The sequence below is a fragment of the Gavia stellata genome, chromosome 7 (genome assembly GCF_030936135.1).
Source record: "Gavia stellata isolate bGavSte3 chromosome 7, bGavSte3.hap2, whole genome shotgun sequence".
NCBI classification, from domain to species: Eukaryota; Metazoa; Chordata; class Aves; order Gaviiformes; family Gaviidae; genus Gavia; species Gavia stellata.
Window position 1 is genome coordinate 20,671,700 of NC_082600.1, and position 17,405 is coordinate 20,689,104.

At 37.3% G+C, this 17,405-nt stretch overlaps 1 protein-coding gene across 6 annotated transcripts in view; it reads right to left on the reverse strand.

The window, feature by feature from the left end:
• TTC8 (tetratricopeptide repeat domain 8) overlaps positions 1-17,405 on the reverse strand; it is a 48,788-nt gene that overhangs the window by 20,992 nt on the left and 10,391 nt on the right. For 4 of the 6 annotated variants that reach the window (XM_059819346.1, XM_059819345.1, XM_059819347.1 and 1 more), the window contains 5 exons: positions 13,465-13,585; positions 8,067-8,130; positions 7,753-7,912; positions 6,795-6,884; positions 1,818-1,862 (listed from right to left, as the gene is read on the reverse strand). In XM_059819346.1, coding sequence (XP_059675329.1) covers positions 1,818-1,862; positions 6,795-6,884; positions 7,753-7,912; positions 8,067-8,130; positions 13,465-13,585 — 480 coding nt within the window. The remainder of the gene's footprint in view (positions 1-1,817; positions 1,863-6,794; positions 6,885-7,752; positions 7,913-8,066; positions 8,131-13,464; positions 13,586-17,405) is intronic. The other 2 variants (XM_059819349.1, XM_059819348.1) reach the window with 1 other exon arrangement.

A 17,405-nucleotide genomic window follows, 5' to 3' on the forward strand; every position in this document is an offset into this window, starting at 1 on the left:
AACAGTTGAAAAAAATCTCTTCAGAGATACACATTACATTATAAAGGCACCTCATACTGTGAAGTGTGACACAATTTTTTTTCCTACAAGATGCTACCATTAACCAAACATGTTGCTCTCCCTCTCCACAATAAACAGTGGTGATTAAGCTGACACTTCTTTGCTTACAGATATTTGTTCAAATGGCTAGGGTGCCTAAAAAATACACAGGCAAAACTTTTCCTGCAATACAGTGATTTGGGATTTTCAGCAAGGATTTCAAAATACATGCAGCACAGTGTAAAAATATCTTACAATTTTTTCTGGAGTGCTTGGAAAATTCCTTGCATTATATGAAATTATCTGTCTAGCTTAGAGATCCTGCGTGTCCTTAAAGTGTAGGTCACAGGCACATGTGCCATCTTATCAAGTGACCCTTTTATCCTGAGTGAACTGAGTTCTCAGTAACAAACAACATGTATTTAAATTATTAGTGGCATAAAACCCATGCACTTTCTTCGTATTCAGTATCAGAATATGTAAATGTTAATTGCTATTTTTCTCTGACATTTCTGACACTTGCACTTACTGTTTCAACCATATTTTGGATTAATACTGCATTGCAATTCAATCCTCTTAAAAGAATGCTATGCAATAAATTGACAGTGTACAACTATAATCATTTGATACTAGATTAAAAAGCTTCACATAGCAGTACATTTGGAAATGGTTCTGATCTATGTCAACAACAACAAAATATTTTTTTGTGTGTTACTGATTAACTGGAGAGTTTAACCCCAGATCCAATCACACACCAGTTAGTAGTATTGCAGAAAATTCAATAAATGTTTAGATATGCATTATTGACACAAACACTTCTTTCAAACAAACTTCAAGCAGAAATTTTGATCCCATTTCAACTGGTTGCATATATCTAACACAGTAATGAAATATTTTGACACTTTATTAATTGAAAAAAAAAAATTATTTCCCTGGGTGAACTGCCAAAGAAGTTCTGCAACCTTTATCTATTTCTGAAAGTTTAAACAATATGTACCCAAACTTGATCTTCCCCATTCATGCAGTAACATATGAAGAACCACAGAAGAAAAATTTTGGATAGGGTGAGAGGGAAACTGTATAATTAGGAAAACTTTTGGAGAATAAATGTTATAGACAATCGTATGGACAATATAATCTTTCCCTTGAGGCCACAAAACACCTCAGCACTATGGAATTAAATTTCTAGAAAAAGTGTCCAAAGTTCTATTGATGCTTTTTTTTTCTGCAGCTTCACCAAATACCTTTCCTTTCTATTCACCCAAATGCATAAACAATCATCTCAGTAGTTTAAAATATCAAATGATGTTCAACTCATTCTCTAACTATTTTGTCAGATATTTTCACCTTCTTCTGTTAACGGACAGTCTTCCATAACTTATTGCTTACTCTCAAGCCTCAGGAACTCTGAACTTTCTAGGCAGTTCAGCTACCTGACATGTAGTTTCAGCTACTGCTCAGACCCCAGTAAATTCCATTAACATGAAATCATTAGACACAGGGATCTTACCATGTTGATAGATGAGGGACCTAGTTTTAAGCATTAGAATGTTTTGCTTCTCAAAAAAGAAAGCAATCCGTATCTTGGTATTTGCAAATTATCATCCCTGATTATTACCCCTGTAAGAAAAGATTTCTCTCTCTTAAACAGCTTCTAATGCTTCACTTCTATGCTCAGATGTAATGTATTACCTGGATCCTTAGTTTAGCAGAATATTGACAGAAATAACTGAATGATACTTAGTAAAAACTGAAAATGGAACATACGAATTACTCACAGTTTTTATGTCATTTTCATGGTGAAAAATATATTCGAACAATGCCTGTCAGAAGAATATTTAAAACATTGTCATATTTCAAAATAAAAATTGATAATATTATTTTAGATGAACACAGAATCTTGATTAGGTTAGGCAGAAATCAATTCTTTAAGGAAGCAATCACATTCACGTATCACAATTGCTGAAATTTACATTTAATTAAGACTTGAATAGACAAAAACTATAGATGTGCTACATTGTCATTACAGGAAAGCATTTTAATTCTTAATTTGTTGCAAGATATTAGTGGAATTGTCTCTTATCTTTGGTCCCTAAAGTAATTTAAAAAAAAAACCAAACAGCTGTAATTTGAAACTGAATAGAGATTTGAAAACCTGGTACCATTTTCAGGACTTTTTAACTGTAAAGTCAACAAGTGATCTAACAAAAACTTTTTGCAATGTATAGTTAGGTGCTTAAGTAGTGCAAAATCTACTTAAATTAAACATAGGTTTATTAAGAATGTAAGCTGAGCAAATTTTGCCTTAGGGAAAAAAATTTCTAAACCCTACAGAATTTTGGGATCTGTAAAGGAAAAACTTCTTTTTTATTTGTAAATGATAAATGCTAACAATATCGCGCTCCTGAAACTCAAATACACCATCATAACACCAAAGCTTAAAGAAGTTACATGCATCAGCTGTGCTGTGGTAACTGCTCATAAGTCCACAACAATTGCACGGCAATATAACTGCATCTTTGTTTACTGCTATATAAAGCTAAGAAAGTCATACTACCTTATAGCTGTTCTGCACTAGAATATAGAAGAGTATGTAACAGGTAATGGTGGTGGTATTTTAAGTGAAGAAAATTATGTTGAAAGATACTAGATAACAAAATGGAGACTGGAAGCCTCTATTCCCAGAAAAGTAATATGGGTGCTAGTAACACAAGGTTCAATTAAGTTGAACCTTGATCTTTTTCTGCATCCAAATCCCAGGTCTTAACTGCTTCAGAAGAACAGAACATTTTCCTAAATTCTTATTATTTACTATAAAAAACTAAAATAAAATATTGCCCCACAAGGAAAGAAATATAGAACAAGACAGCAGTCTTCTAAGGGCTTCCATGATTCTTCTGTCAGCTTTTCTTAGACAAAATTCTTAAAAGATTTACCTAAAGGAAACTAGAGAATTACTAATGAATTGTCATGTCTGGTGAGGAAAGTAAACCACAACCTCCTTTTCTCCTATTTGGTCAGGAAAGACTCTGAACAGATGATTAAGAGACCTTAAAGAATTATAGATAAAAACACATCTATAGGGAGATTAGAATAGGTGCATAACAAAAGAATAGAAAATGAAGAAGTAGCTGAACATTTCCTCCTCTTGTTCAGTAACAGGGAAGCATTCAGTAAAAGTGAGTAAATCTAAAGTAATAAAAAAGATGTTTTCTTGCATGGCTGGCATGAAAAATTTACTGCTGTTATCTATAGGCCCTGACCTTCGAAAGGATTTAAATGACTGAACATTCACTTGGATAAAAATATCTAGAGTTATCTTAATAGCTCTATTAAAAATCCACAAGCTAAAAAAGATAAAACTTCCTGTTTCATGCCATAAACAGGCTGCAAACTGAGATTTACCAGAGGCTCTCTCTGGCGACAGGTGATACCTCATATGTCTGCTATGGGGTTTCCTGCGATTGTCCTTAACATGGCTGATGCTAGTCAGAGAGAAGCCACATGCCTGTACACTTCAAAACATTGGAAGATCTAGCCGTGCAAAGAAAAGATAGATAATCTAGCTTAAAAAAAGATGCAATGAGTGTACTTTGCAAACACATAAGGAAGAAGTACACAGGAGGAGTATGTACCAACATGAATACACAGGCTAATTATGTGAATTTAATAGTTGCAAGATTTATCATCTTTTTGCACCTGGGAGAGGTGACAGCTCAAAGAGTTTTAAGACTTTAATCAATGATTCTTAACACAGAATGCAGTCTGCAGTCTCACCTCCTGCTTTGGCTTTAGCCTTATGGCTGTCTTGTTTTAAAAAAAGTTACAAATCCATGTAGCTCCAAATTTAAACTTAGATCTTACATTCTGTGTGAAATGTTAATGTCATAATGTATTAGCTTCGTAATACTGACAAGTACACTTGCTGCCTATGGATATTTCTATGAGTGCTGCTTTACATTTTTTGGCTTAAGCCTCTTTTCATATGAAACTGAAGGAAGACAGAGCTATTCCATTGTCCCAGAAAATGCTAATTAAAATCCAAAATTGCTAAAAATATATATGTTTCTCATTCCTGAGACCTGTTGCTGAGAATACATTTTTCATCTGAAAGCTAACCTACGTACTTAAATAGTATATAGAGTTACCAAACACAATTAAAAAGCTAGTTGTCTTCAAGCAGAAGAACTAAGCCTGATTTCTTATGGATGTGTCTCGTGTTTCTTAATCCTTCCCAGGTTTCTTACATTCTCCCTATTTTACAAACTGTGATGGATTTAGAATAAAGTTTGTGCTGGCTGGTTGCTAGCAAGGACATAATTGGACAAAAGGCCTGCAGTTTTTTCAGAAGTGATAAAGAACTGACTCGTAACTGCCCTCAGATGATAGTTTGGAAATCTTTCATTATCTTGCCAGGCTAGAGCTTAGTATATTTGATATCTATTCTTCTGCCTAGTTTAGTTAAGAGGCCAAGGGACAGAGATGTAAGAAGTGGGTGAAGAACACAATACAATTGCACAACATTTATTTCCTTTGAAAGCCACATTGAAAAGCAATGCTCTACATCAGTCTCAATCAGGTTTTAAAAAGCAAATGAATTTGCTAATCATTTATAAAAAAATATTAATTAAAGTTTTGGACTGGAGGAGCTAATTTCTACCAGCAGATTATTAGGTACTGCTAGTCTTCTAACAGCGTTCACCACCACATTTCTCAAAACAGACTGAATAGGTATGGGTTCTTTCAACTCTAGGTTGCTAGCCAAATATAGCTCCTGAGAGTGTGTCTGATAGTTGTTTTAGACCTTGTACAAAATGAGTTGTTGGTCTCAGCCCAACAGTTGTTTTTTGTGAACAAAGTATGCACAGAAAACATCTTCATCTATACAACTAACTGGTTGTGTTGGGGAAAGATTCAACTGAAAGGCCACAGAGTGATAAATCATTACACAACTTTTAGGTCCTTTCCACTCAGAGCTGAAACCCGTAAGTTGGGCAGATAACCTGGATAAACCTGTTCTGTTGGCAGATAGTCTCAGTTTCAATGGCTGTCAATCATAAGATCTTAACTGAAAATGAAGAAGAATTCTGAACAAAAAGATGAAATCTTTTTCTACAAAAATTGTTAACTCATGCCATAAAATCAAAGGGAAAAATCGAAACCATTTGAACATTTTTAGGCCAGGATTGCCATCTACGTGTACACAGAACCACACTTCTGGACACTAAAGAGGGTTCTGCTGGGGTTTTTTCCTCCTGTTTTTTTTTTTTTAGTTGCCCTTCATCACTTGTAGAATAATTGCTGGAGGTAACTTAGAAATTAAATTTGTATTAAAGTTGCAGCATTGAAGAAATCTTCAGGGTGGAGTGGGGTGAATATGCAAGGAATCCATCCCACAGAAGTTCTCTAGGCAGCCTTAGATGTTGGCAACACCAGGGGAGCTTGGTGTGCTGACTCTAAGAGAAACTACACAGAGGGTGGAGCAGAGTGAAGACACCGCGGCCAGGCTCTGCGATAAGACAGGAACTGGAAGGTACTATGGAACTGACAAGCTGCATATTTACTACCCTGAGCTGCATATTTACCACCCTGAGCCAACAGTCTGTCATTTTTTGACAAAATACTATCCTTTGGGTGAACTTTGCTCATTATAATCTCATTATAATACCAGAAAACACACCTCCATCCCAAAGCTACCCACCTCCAAGGTGCGACCACCCCTCACTGAGCTTGCGCTCTGGATTTTTCTTAGTCTATACCTTTAAAAGCAGAACGAGAAGCTTTTACACCAATTATAATAGAGGTATGTATGACTAGAGTCACTCAAGCTCCACCTGGAAGGACAAATAATATAAAAATGGCTTAAGAGAGGAAGGATACCAGGGAAGATACCATCACAGACCACCTCTGACACCTGGGATCAGTCGACGGGCTGAGCCTCTCTTAGCCCCCACAGGGACGCCTTTGGGTAAGATTCGAACACTTGGTTATACCGAGTGCTTCCCCGGGAAACTTAGAAATCTCTATAGAGTTGCTTTATAACTTAACGCGTTTGTAGCCAGGCTATATTACTCATATTCTTGGTATTCACACATGCTTTGCAGGCAGTAATTTTATCACCAGCAATTCAAAAGAACTTGTGTATCTGTTGCTTCAATAAACTGCACTATTCGCTAATCCAGCCGTGAGAGTTCTCATTCAACGCCACCAAATCCCTTAAGTGTGGCCGTGCTAGTTCATGGAACGCGACTAGACTGAAAGTGTATGGTACACATAGTATACCATACGGATACGAGTGTATCCGTAATCGTGAGAGTTCAATACATTGAACGCGACCAGACATGTAACACAGAGAATTGGGCATCACTCAGAATCTAAGCATAGCTGCCCCCAGCCCCTCTGATATCTGAGGACAAACTCGAATGCAAGGGGGTTTATTTTCTGCCAAATTGCCTTGCCCTTTAATGCAACATCACTCCTATATGCACAGTTCAAAGTTATTTACCAATAGAATATTTTATTCTATACAAATGTTTTTCCTAGGTTATACTTTCAACATAACCTCTTCAGACATATTTTCAATTTCAAGCCTGGTAATCACTGTCAAAGGATAAGTAACACACTATTTTTATGAACTTTACATCTACAACACAGTTCATCATTGTTTATATCCCCAAACCTATGTACAGTTACATTAGAATGATGCCAGAATATAAGAAAAAGATATCACAACATTAACTAAAACAGTTACATACCTTTGCCAGTTTGGGTTTTTGAGCGTATTTTGCTAAATTCAGTCGAGACAGATTTATGAAAGGGCCATCTGGATTTGTTAGCATTGAAGCCTGAAGGGGAGAAAGAAGTTTTTAAGCGGGAAGATTCCCTACACTCTTCCTGAAAATTTTCAAATTAGTAGTAGTATGCAAAAAAAAAAAAAACCCCAAAAAACCAAACAAAGCCTTTGTAGATGCATTGCTCTACTGTGTAGTACAGACTCTTCTTCCTGAATTTAATCTTTTCTGAAAGCCAGGAGTTCGTCCTACTCCCATACAGCCCCTGAAAGAGGTTGCATGAATTACCTCCTGGAACTACCTTTTTCTTCGCTCTCTCCACTATTCCCATAATGTGCCTAAGCACGTAGCTTGGACTAACTGTTAGATGGACTGAAGATTTAGGAAGATCTTTTCTTACCTGCAATAGCAAGAAGATACCATGTTTTGCCATTAATGTGATGTTAATCTGTATTACATATTCGTGCCAGTTGCAGTTTATTAGTTTTGCCAATAGAACAGGATAAAACTAGTATAGTTCTCCTTATCTTCTGAAGTGACAGGCACTGAGAGATTAGTAATTGTTTTGCAGTAAACTGAAAAACTTGGAGAAGGTTTCAACATACTTATGGTGAAATCATGTCATAGTCTTTTCATGGTCTTCAGTGAATAAAAATGAGTCTCACAGAACTTGTGAATTTGGAATTTATGTGAATTTTTGTGAACTTGTGAATTTATGTACATTTTTTATATAAACAGACTAACAAACTAACAAGTAACATTTTCAAACTCTACTTTGAAAACAATTTAAACAAAAAATTAAAAATGCTCACTTCCTTAAAACTTGAGTTTAGATGCAGCTTTTAAGTCAACTACAATGTCATTGTACCAGATACTATGACCAAGAAAGCCATTGTTCTGAGAATAGAGTCAAACAACTTACCGTTCCTAGCCTGACATATGTCCCAGAAGCACTAGTAATTGGACGAGCTGTGAGAGCTGTTCGAGGTGTTTTTATAGCCTGTTCCATAGTACTTGGCCGTCCACTTTGCGTGCTGGGTCTCACAAATCCCGTAATAGGTCTTCCTGATTGAGTTACTGGCCTGAAGATGTTAAGCACATTATCCTTATGTTGAGTGGTATTTATCGATAGAGAATTTAAATACTTATATCTGAAGTACTTCATTTTCAGAAGTTAAATTTAGGATTTGCTCATTTGTAACTAGTCACATTTTTAAAAAATAAACAATCACATACCTAACAGCTGGGCTGGGGCCTCCACCTTGGCTAGTTCCAGGGAGTTTCAAAGATGTTCCTGGTCCTATAAAATAACAGCATTTCTCACTGCACATTGAGATACTACACCCTTTTCCAGGGTGCTTTAAAAAATGATGGCATCTTACAATAAACTGGAAATTTCTTTGTTCAAACTGAGGGGCCATAGCACTAGACAAAGAAGACAAAAACCAAACATTGCGCTGTACTACTGATAAATTGTCAAGACTATTGCAAGAAACCTGCCACAATGAACATGGTTTTTTCACTTTTACCCTTCCCATTCTCTCCCCCATCCTACCTGGTGGCAGTGAGCGAGCAGCCATGTGGGGCTCAGCTGCCTACCGGGGTTAACCCACAACAATTCTCAAGAACATATTAGGAGCAACAGATAGCAATGAAGTAAGAAAGGTTACTGGAACAATAAGATCATGTTCATTTGAAAGGTATATTTTCTATCTGGGACTAAAATAGCACCCAGATTTGAGTAAGTACCCCAAAACCTTCAGCTGCAGGGCAGATGGAGAATGTTATGTCATTAGACCCCCGTAGGACCCCCACCCACAATTTAGGGCACAGTAAAGTTCAAACTCATCCATATCCAAGGTCATCACTGAAAATACTGAATTGGCCTAAGCCCAGGTGAACAGATGAAGGGTCCCCCTTTTCACATATTTCTGTTTTGACAGTGGATCATTACGAATTACTAGTTCCTGCATGTAGATTTTCCATCACCTTCACTGACATTCGATTATAGTCAGTTTTTCTAACCTCCTAAGTCAATGTCTAAGAGGTGGTTTTAAAAACTTGGTTAAAAGCAAGATATGACATCTATACCTTCTGGTCTGTTCACTGCTTGTTACCATGTACAGAAAGAAATGAGATTTAAGTTGACACACCCAGTTCTTGACAAATCACTGTTACTCATCGACTTACTTTCTAGATACGTATGAACGGCTTTTATTCCAAATGTTTCCAAGAACTGAAGTTAAACTGAGAGGTAGATAGTTACCTTCCTTCTTTTTTTCCCCAAAATAAACCCCAAGTCTGCCCTTTTTCAGTATTCTTCCTCTCCTGCCTTCAAGCTGTGATCACCTCTAAGATACTACCAGTCTGTTAAGCAAGTTTAGTAGATTTGTCCAAATTGATAACTTCTAATTCAATCTAAATACCTTCTAGCTTTTTTAATCCATGCTGATACCAAGCACCTCTGACTCCAATATTATAGTAGCCACCTGGCTACAGCTGTATTTAAAGTTAAATAATACAAAAAAAGGTATTAACCATGATCTCCTTGGCAAAACCAACTAAATATGCATGTGATGTTAAAATAAGGACCAAACCTCAGGATGCTCTCTCTTCTGGTTGGCCACACTTAGAATCTCTGTTGCTTACTCGCTCTTTATAGTCCTGTGAATCTTGATTTTTTTTTTTACTCCACAACAGAAAGGGTGGACAGTCCACCCAGCAGAGTTTCTAACATGATAACCAGGGCACTCTTCTGAGAGATGGAGAAAGTGGTTTTCAACTTTTCAGGCTAGCAGACAATGAACTAGTCTTCCACTTTCTGAGCCTTTTTTTAAACTATCGCAATAATATAAAAAAGGTAGGGCACTAAAATCCCTTTTCCAGACATGTTTTCTAATAACTACAATTGTTTTGTGCTTTTTTTTGGTGTACTGGAAGAATGCTTACAGGATTTAGTTCCCTTGATCTCACCCCAGGCAACTCAGTCCTTACTTCGAGAATCCCAACTGAACTAGCTATGAATAGGCATCAAGAGGCCCACAGCAATGCATTTGGCCACTAACAGTGACAGAATTTAAGAGCCTAATTTCAGCAGTTAGTGATGACTGCAGATTACTCCTGTAACGCCCTAGTTAATGAAATAGCTCTGATTACCCATAATGCCAATTAGTATGAGTTTCTGAAAACCATGTTGTCAAGGTAACACTTTTAAACAAGATTACAACCTTAGCTGATAAAATTGATGGCGTTAGGAGTCCAAAGGTAACATACTGGAAATTTTCTGTAAAATTATGCTACAGGACATTTTTATTAATAAACAAGACTGATGGAAAATTAACACAGCAAAATTATAAAAATTTAAAAACTGGTGGAACCACAGAAAAGTAGTTATTTCCAGTGGACCCTATACAATTTAGTAATTATTTAATAATGCAAGACTGAGAGCAAAATAATTATTAAGATCGTTTAATCTGGAAACTAAGGTAAGGACAGATGCAAAATTGAAATGGACATGTAACTGATGCAAAAGGATTTGAACTGCTTAGTAAGCAAAGTACAGACAATACCAGTTGTAATACTGGAGGAATGACTACACGTTTTTAAGTTTGTAAGCTATAATTGTAGTGGTGGAGGATATCCTGGAAGATTTGCCACAGTAAAAGACCCTGAGTCAAGACCAGCTATGGCTAACACAGTTTAACAGGAAAATAAAGAGCCCACAGTCAGCAAGCACCCATTTTTATTAAATCATGTGTAAAAGTGCAAGTGATCACAGAATCACAGAACGGTTGAGGTTGGAAGGGACCTCTGGAGGTCATCTGGTCCAACCAGGCTCAAGCAGGGCCACCTACAGCCAGTTGCCCAGGACCCTGTCTAGATGGTTTCTGAGTATCTCTAAGGAGGGAGACTCCACAACCTTCCTGAGCAACCTGTACCAGTGCTCAGTCACCCTCACAGAAAAAAAAAGTGTTTCCTGATGTTCAGACAGAGCCTCCTGTGTTTCAGTTTGTGCTCACTGCCTCTGGTCCTGTCACTGGGCACTACTGCAAAGACTAGCTCTGTCCTCTTTGCACCCTCCCTGGTGATACCTGTGCTTACCTTTGTATAAAAGCGTAACAGAAAAACACTTCAGATGTATAAAGAAAGTAAAATCAATCTGTAGAGGAAAAATGTGTTTTCTGTGTGTCAGGGGACTGTTTAGTTTGGTGACTACAACTGAAAAAGCATGCAGATTAATTGGAAAGGGTTAAGAAGAGAGTTTCAAGACTCAACTCAAAAATTAAAAGATATACCTCAGAATGAGAAGATTGTTTAGCTTATCAAAGAAAAAAAATCACTGGATGACTTAATGACAGTTTTAACTACTTACTTTGGAAACATACCTTTGAAAATAAAGACTTCAATCAGGCATAAAATGTACAAAAAGAAGCAACAGCTGGAGCTATAGTTGATAATTCCTACTAAAGATATGGCATACACTGATAAAAGCTAGCAAATTTAATAATTCACTAAAAACTGCAGGGGGTTCTTTCTCTCTGGAAAGTTCTTACACTTTCTGAAAAACTATATACTAGCTCAGGCAATTCTAGTGGATTTGAAGCACGAACAGCAAAGTCTTATCTCAATGATTCAGGAGTGCAGGCCACACTATCATAATGATTTTCTTTGGCTTTGACATCTGTGAAACACTATGCAGAAAGTCACCTTTTTTCAGTTTAAATATAGTATTAATGTATTTTTCCAGAATGCCTTATTTCTAAGTAATATTAGTCAAATGATTTTTGTTGGCAGATGGTCTCTACCACAGGGGGCATGAAGTCAAATGAAAGTATAAATTATATTATTACGCTATTTTAAGACAGATACAAATAATTAGATTATCATAATGTATAAACACAACTTGAGTACTGCTTGACAGTTTATATGTGACCAAGCATGTAATGACAATTTTAAAAAATGTAATCAGATATATCACAGAATCACTAAGGTTGGAAAAGACCTCTAAGATCATCAAGTCCAACCATCAACCAACACCACCATGCCCACTAAACCATGTCCCACAGTGCCACGTCCACATGTTCCTTGAATGCCTCCAGTGATGGTGACTCCACCACCTCCCTGGGCAGCCTGGTCCAATGTTTCACCACTCTCTCAGTAAAGAAATTTTTCCTAATATCCAGCCTGAACCTCCCCTGGTGCAACTTGAGGCCATTTCCTCTAGTCCTGTCACTAGTCACTTGGGAGAAGAGACCGACACCCACCTCGCTACAACCCCCTTTCAGGTAGTTGTAGAGAGTGATGAGGTCTCCCCTCAGCCTCCTCTTCTCCAGACTGAACAACCCCAGTTCCCTCAGCCGCTCCTCATAAGACTTCTGCTCCAGACCCCTCACCATCTTTATCGCCCTTTTCTGGACACACTCCAGCACCTCAATGTCCTTCTTGTAGTGAGGGGCCCAAAACTGAACACAGGATTCGAGGTGCGGCCTCACCAGCACTGAGTACAGGGGCACAATCACCTCCCTACTCCTGCTGGCCACACTATTTCTGATACAGGCCAGGATGCTGTTGGCCTTCTTGGCCACCTGGGCACACTGCTGGCCCATATTCAGCCGGCTGTCAATCAACACCCCCAGGTCCTTTTCTGCGGGGCAGCTTTCCAGCCACTCCTCCCCAAGCCTGTAGCGTTGCCTGGGGTTGTTGTGACCCAAGTGCAGGACCCGGCCCTTGGCCTTGTTGAACCTCATCCAATTGGCCTGGGCCCATCGATCCAGCCTGTCCAGATCCCTCTGCAGAGCCTTCCGACCCTCAAGCAGATCAACACTCCCACCCAACTTGGTGTCGTCTGCAATTGCCTACTTCTATCCAGATGAGAAAAGCTTTTAATGCTTTAAATATTAGTTCTGGCCTACGTCCAGTTCTTCCCTTGAATTCCTTGACATGGTAGGTGGTTGAGAGCCACATCTAATAAGACACATAAAAATTCCCATGTGGACTGTACTAAAGAAACAGAGAAAAATAGAAATAATGCCAAAAAGTAGTGGAAGACTACTAATCACTGCCTACTTAGAAGGGAACTGACAAAGCTGAAAAGAGCTGCATACAAGAAACAACAACAGGACTGAAGAACTGCCCTGGGAAGGAAGAGAGGAAAAAGTAGAGAAAAGCAGAAGAGAGAAAATCAGTTCAGAAAATGTTTGTGGGAAATGATACAAACAGGTGATGTCAGATTTGGCCAGACTGTTGCCTACAGTACAGGCATACAGATGAGATTCACAGTACATCAAGGGCCTATATTTTCCTCTAGTTTCCCACAGTGCCTAAAGAAGCCAGAAAGGAGTAAAAGAAATCAATGCACTGATAGAAAAGAGCTAGTGAGTACAGAGACGTAGAAGAAAAGCTGACAAAACACTATTTGTCTGAACCCCCGTCTGACAGGCCTAAGCACTACATTAAGATCATATGGCATATCTCAACATTGTCATGCAACCATGAAACAATCTAAACCTCTTCTTGTAGCAATAGCTAAAAGCTGTATCAGGTCACCTCAGTATGTACTATTTTATGCTAGATGACAATCGTGACCAGAAGACCTCTTGTTGCTTCAATGTATTTAAGTGAAAGTCATTCTTACGCGCGACTTGAGCAATGGCATTTTCATCTAGCATCATCTCTGCGATTCCTTCTTGATCCATATCGATTTCATCCACGTACACCACTTCTGTCAAAGCTCGTGTTTTCAGGCTCCAGGCAGCCTGAACAAGGATAAATTAAAAAGTAATATATCTTCAAGACACCAAGTAAATAATATAATCAGCAATTTTGCCATTTTTAATTATTATTCCCTTCACAGTTTTAATAGGCTTGAATAAGGTATTGACTTAAATAGCTGGGTATATCCATCAGTTGCCTGTTGGAGGTGGAAAGGGGACCAAGACTTTAGACAACTCTTTTGTGGTGGAACAGCTATAGTCACTGAGTTTAAAGGACAGAATTTCATGCCTCATGAAGTTACGACTAATTTAGGTCACAGACAACTCTCTGAGATCTTGTGCTTTTGAAGAAATCCCCAGCTACCAGTGCCATTCAAAACCCACCGCTGACAGACACCTTATTTAAATTGAGATGGGAAAGGAAGGTAGGTAAACCACTGTAATGCAAACTAATGCCCTTCCCACAAATCTGTAGAGAAAGAAGGAAAATCTTTTAACCAGCAGTTAAAGATACAGTACATTACTATCCACAAGTGAGTCTTTAGAAAGATAATCTAAAACTCCTTTGTTCAAAGCATCAGCTGTAAAAAATGTGTACATGTATAGATTAAGCATCTCAGATTGTGAGATTATTGGCATACTTGTTAGTGAACTGAACTGACAAATTACTGCATTAAATGTCTTGGAGGATTATCTGAGCAGTGTGCAAAGGCAAGCATAATTCTAGCCTATGTGACAAGCTTTATATAGACTGTAGAGACACCAAATCAACAGGGAAAAGAAAAAACAGTGGCAGCCATACAGACGTAACAACAAAATAAGTGCAGATCCAGCCACTCTGATAACTTAATATGCCTGTAATGGACTCAGAGAGCTGGCATGATAAAGGGAGCCACAAAACCAATCCCTAATCTTCCTTCAGATATTGAACAGATCATCATAAATTTTCCAGACTAAAAATCACTGCCAAAACAATTAGATTTGTTTCTTTTCTGACACAGGCTACATCAGTCTGGTGGAAAAGCATGTTTAATATTTGCTAAGGAGACATTTCAAAATAGAAACAAACTGATGTTTAATAGAAGTAAAGGTCAAACACACGGAAACATTTGTTCTTTAAATAAGAGGTAGGAGAAGATCTGGTCCTCAGGCTTATTTAATAATTTAAGTAATCATTTAATGGGACACTTCTCATTCATCATGTCTCAGACCACCCCTTCCCCTACACTTCCCTCACATTTCTATGCAACTTTATAACTGTCTATCAAAAAGAAAGTATATCTAAAAATGAAACATTTAACTCTCCTTTTTAAAAGTGCTTTTTTCCAAGCAGAAGTAAAGGAGGGATTTAGCTAGCCAGTTCAACCACTATTAGAAACCTTTGTTCAAGTATGAAGAGAAAGGAACAGGGCAGGATGATTTGAATCTAGGCCATACAGACATAATCCAGATCTGCTTTATTATCTTTTGGTTTCTTCTTACGTAGTAAGGTGACAACCTCTAATTAGCATTGAGATTTGCAGTTAGATGTTCAACACCCTTAACTGTTTTTCATTATTCTATAGAAGTATTTAGCTTGTTGAATTTTTAACACCTTGACGGTACTCTGCTTTTTTCAAAGACATATACGTCTGAAGTCAACATAACTTTGTCTATATTGGGAATATGCTGAAATTAGAGCTCTCAGTATAGCCAAACACAGGCTAATTTCCTAGTAAAGATAAGAAAAGCTGCCCATGGTAATGAGCTTTTCCTGGGAATTGAAAGTAGCAACTTCACTACACTAATTGCTAAAATTGAGGCCAGTTCTTAACATACAGATAAGTATATCATTGTAATTTTTCCAATAACAAACATGAGATAATGTGTTTTTAAAAGGAACATGTCTCTTTGTCATTATTGGACAAATATCTCTCATAAGAAATAGATTTCTTCGGCTGCTCTTCCAGTCTTAAGCTCCTAGTCTGAGGCTTCACAGCCAACAAAAAATTCAAATATCACATATTATTCCTTAATTAAACATCAGTCTGTAGATTAGAGTATTGCCTGCAACAATGTTTGTTACAGGACTTCTGATCAAAATAGCAAGAGAGAGAAAAATCATAGAATCACAGAATGGTTTGGGTTGGAAGGGACCTTAAAGATCATCTATTTCCAACCCTCCTGCCATGGGCACAGACACCTTCCACTAGAAAAATGTCAAATTTGTTACTTAAACTATAGAAAGATGACCTTTACCTTGGGAGACAAGAAGACAATTCAAAATTCCTAACTACTAGTTACAAGACCCATATGAAACAAAAGTATCATTTCTATGCACGCACAGTTATCCTGAATATCTGAAAAATCAAGGCATGGGAAAAGGAATTAGAAATGTATACTGACACACAAAGATAAAGGGAGATGTAGGAAAAAGATATTTTTTTCAAAAGAATTAAATGACATTTCTGACACCCTTTTCATTCACAAAAAATTTGCTACTTATTCATAAAAAGCCACATAGGACTTTATTAGAACTACATCATATGGCTATTGTCTTACTTTTTTGAAAAAAATGGAGAGATGTACATTCTGTTAAAACAAACCCTCCCCAACAAATTTTCTTTTTTTTTTTTGTTCATAAAGTAAAGGTGTCTTTTATCACAGGAGACATAAAACTCATGCAAAGTTCAAAGGTTTTCTTAACAGCTCAGTAATTTCAACTTTTGCTGACTTTATATAAAGAATTTGTACCAGTAGTCTTGGTATTTCCTATAGCTACTTTATCCTTGTATGAAGACCCAGAAAAATTTTAACAATTCTGTTCATAAGAAACTACACAGTTTTAGTAATTTACTATAGCACAATGCACAGATCTCTCATTCAGTGAAAACCTGTAAGGGTTTTCTGAAACTGAAACTAATGCAGAAGAACTTCAGTTGAAAAACTTCAGTTAAAATGAATGAAAGCAGCACAAAACTGGAAGAATCACACTGCCAACAGTGAGAGGAAGGCTCACTTATAATCACAAAAAGCCGTAAAAATAAATGCACACATTTCTGAGTAACCACATGACAATATTATTTACACCTCAACTTAGCACAAGTTTGCCCACGCAAACTGTTGCCTCCATTTATATTACCTGCTCTCTCTTTGGGGGATCAATAATTTCGTTTTGTGACAAGCAACGTCTGGCGTTTATGAAGACGACTTGTATTTTTATGAAATGGGGACTTATTCAGCAGGAAAAAGAAAGGGACAGTTCGTTTCAGACAACCCACATAATCACAACATAATAATAGATTTAGCTTGCTTAACTCATAATCAGAACAGAACTTTACAATAACTAATAGCAATTAAAGAGGGAAGCAATATCTTAAGTACCGTAAGTACAGAAATGTGATATAGTATTACTTAAGGAGTCTAAACTCCAGAAAGAAAAGTGACAAAGTGTTTTTCACTCAGTTCCTGAGAACTGGTTTGTCACTGAATCGAGTATCTTCCTCTTGTTCCTGAAAAGTCCGAAAACCAAATTCAAAAAAGACAAACTTAAAATCTAAATCTAAATGTATTTTCTGAATCTGGTAACGCACATTTCTAAGAGGTTTCATTCTCCAATAATCCTTGCCATTATCATAAATTTTATTTCGTACACAATGAAAACCCCAGAACGCAAGAACTACCTGGTGAAGCATAATCTTTAAAGTCAAGAAGATATCTGGCAGTATTTCACTGAAACTATTTTGTATGCAAACAACTTGCACGACTTCATTGGAATGTAATCAGAGACTTGTAAAATATGTTATTGAGCTGAATTTAAAGATGCAATTTCACATTGCATTTAATCTCATCTGACTGTGGGCTGGAGCCAAAGGATGCCACC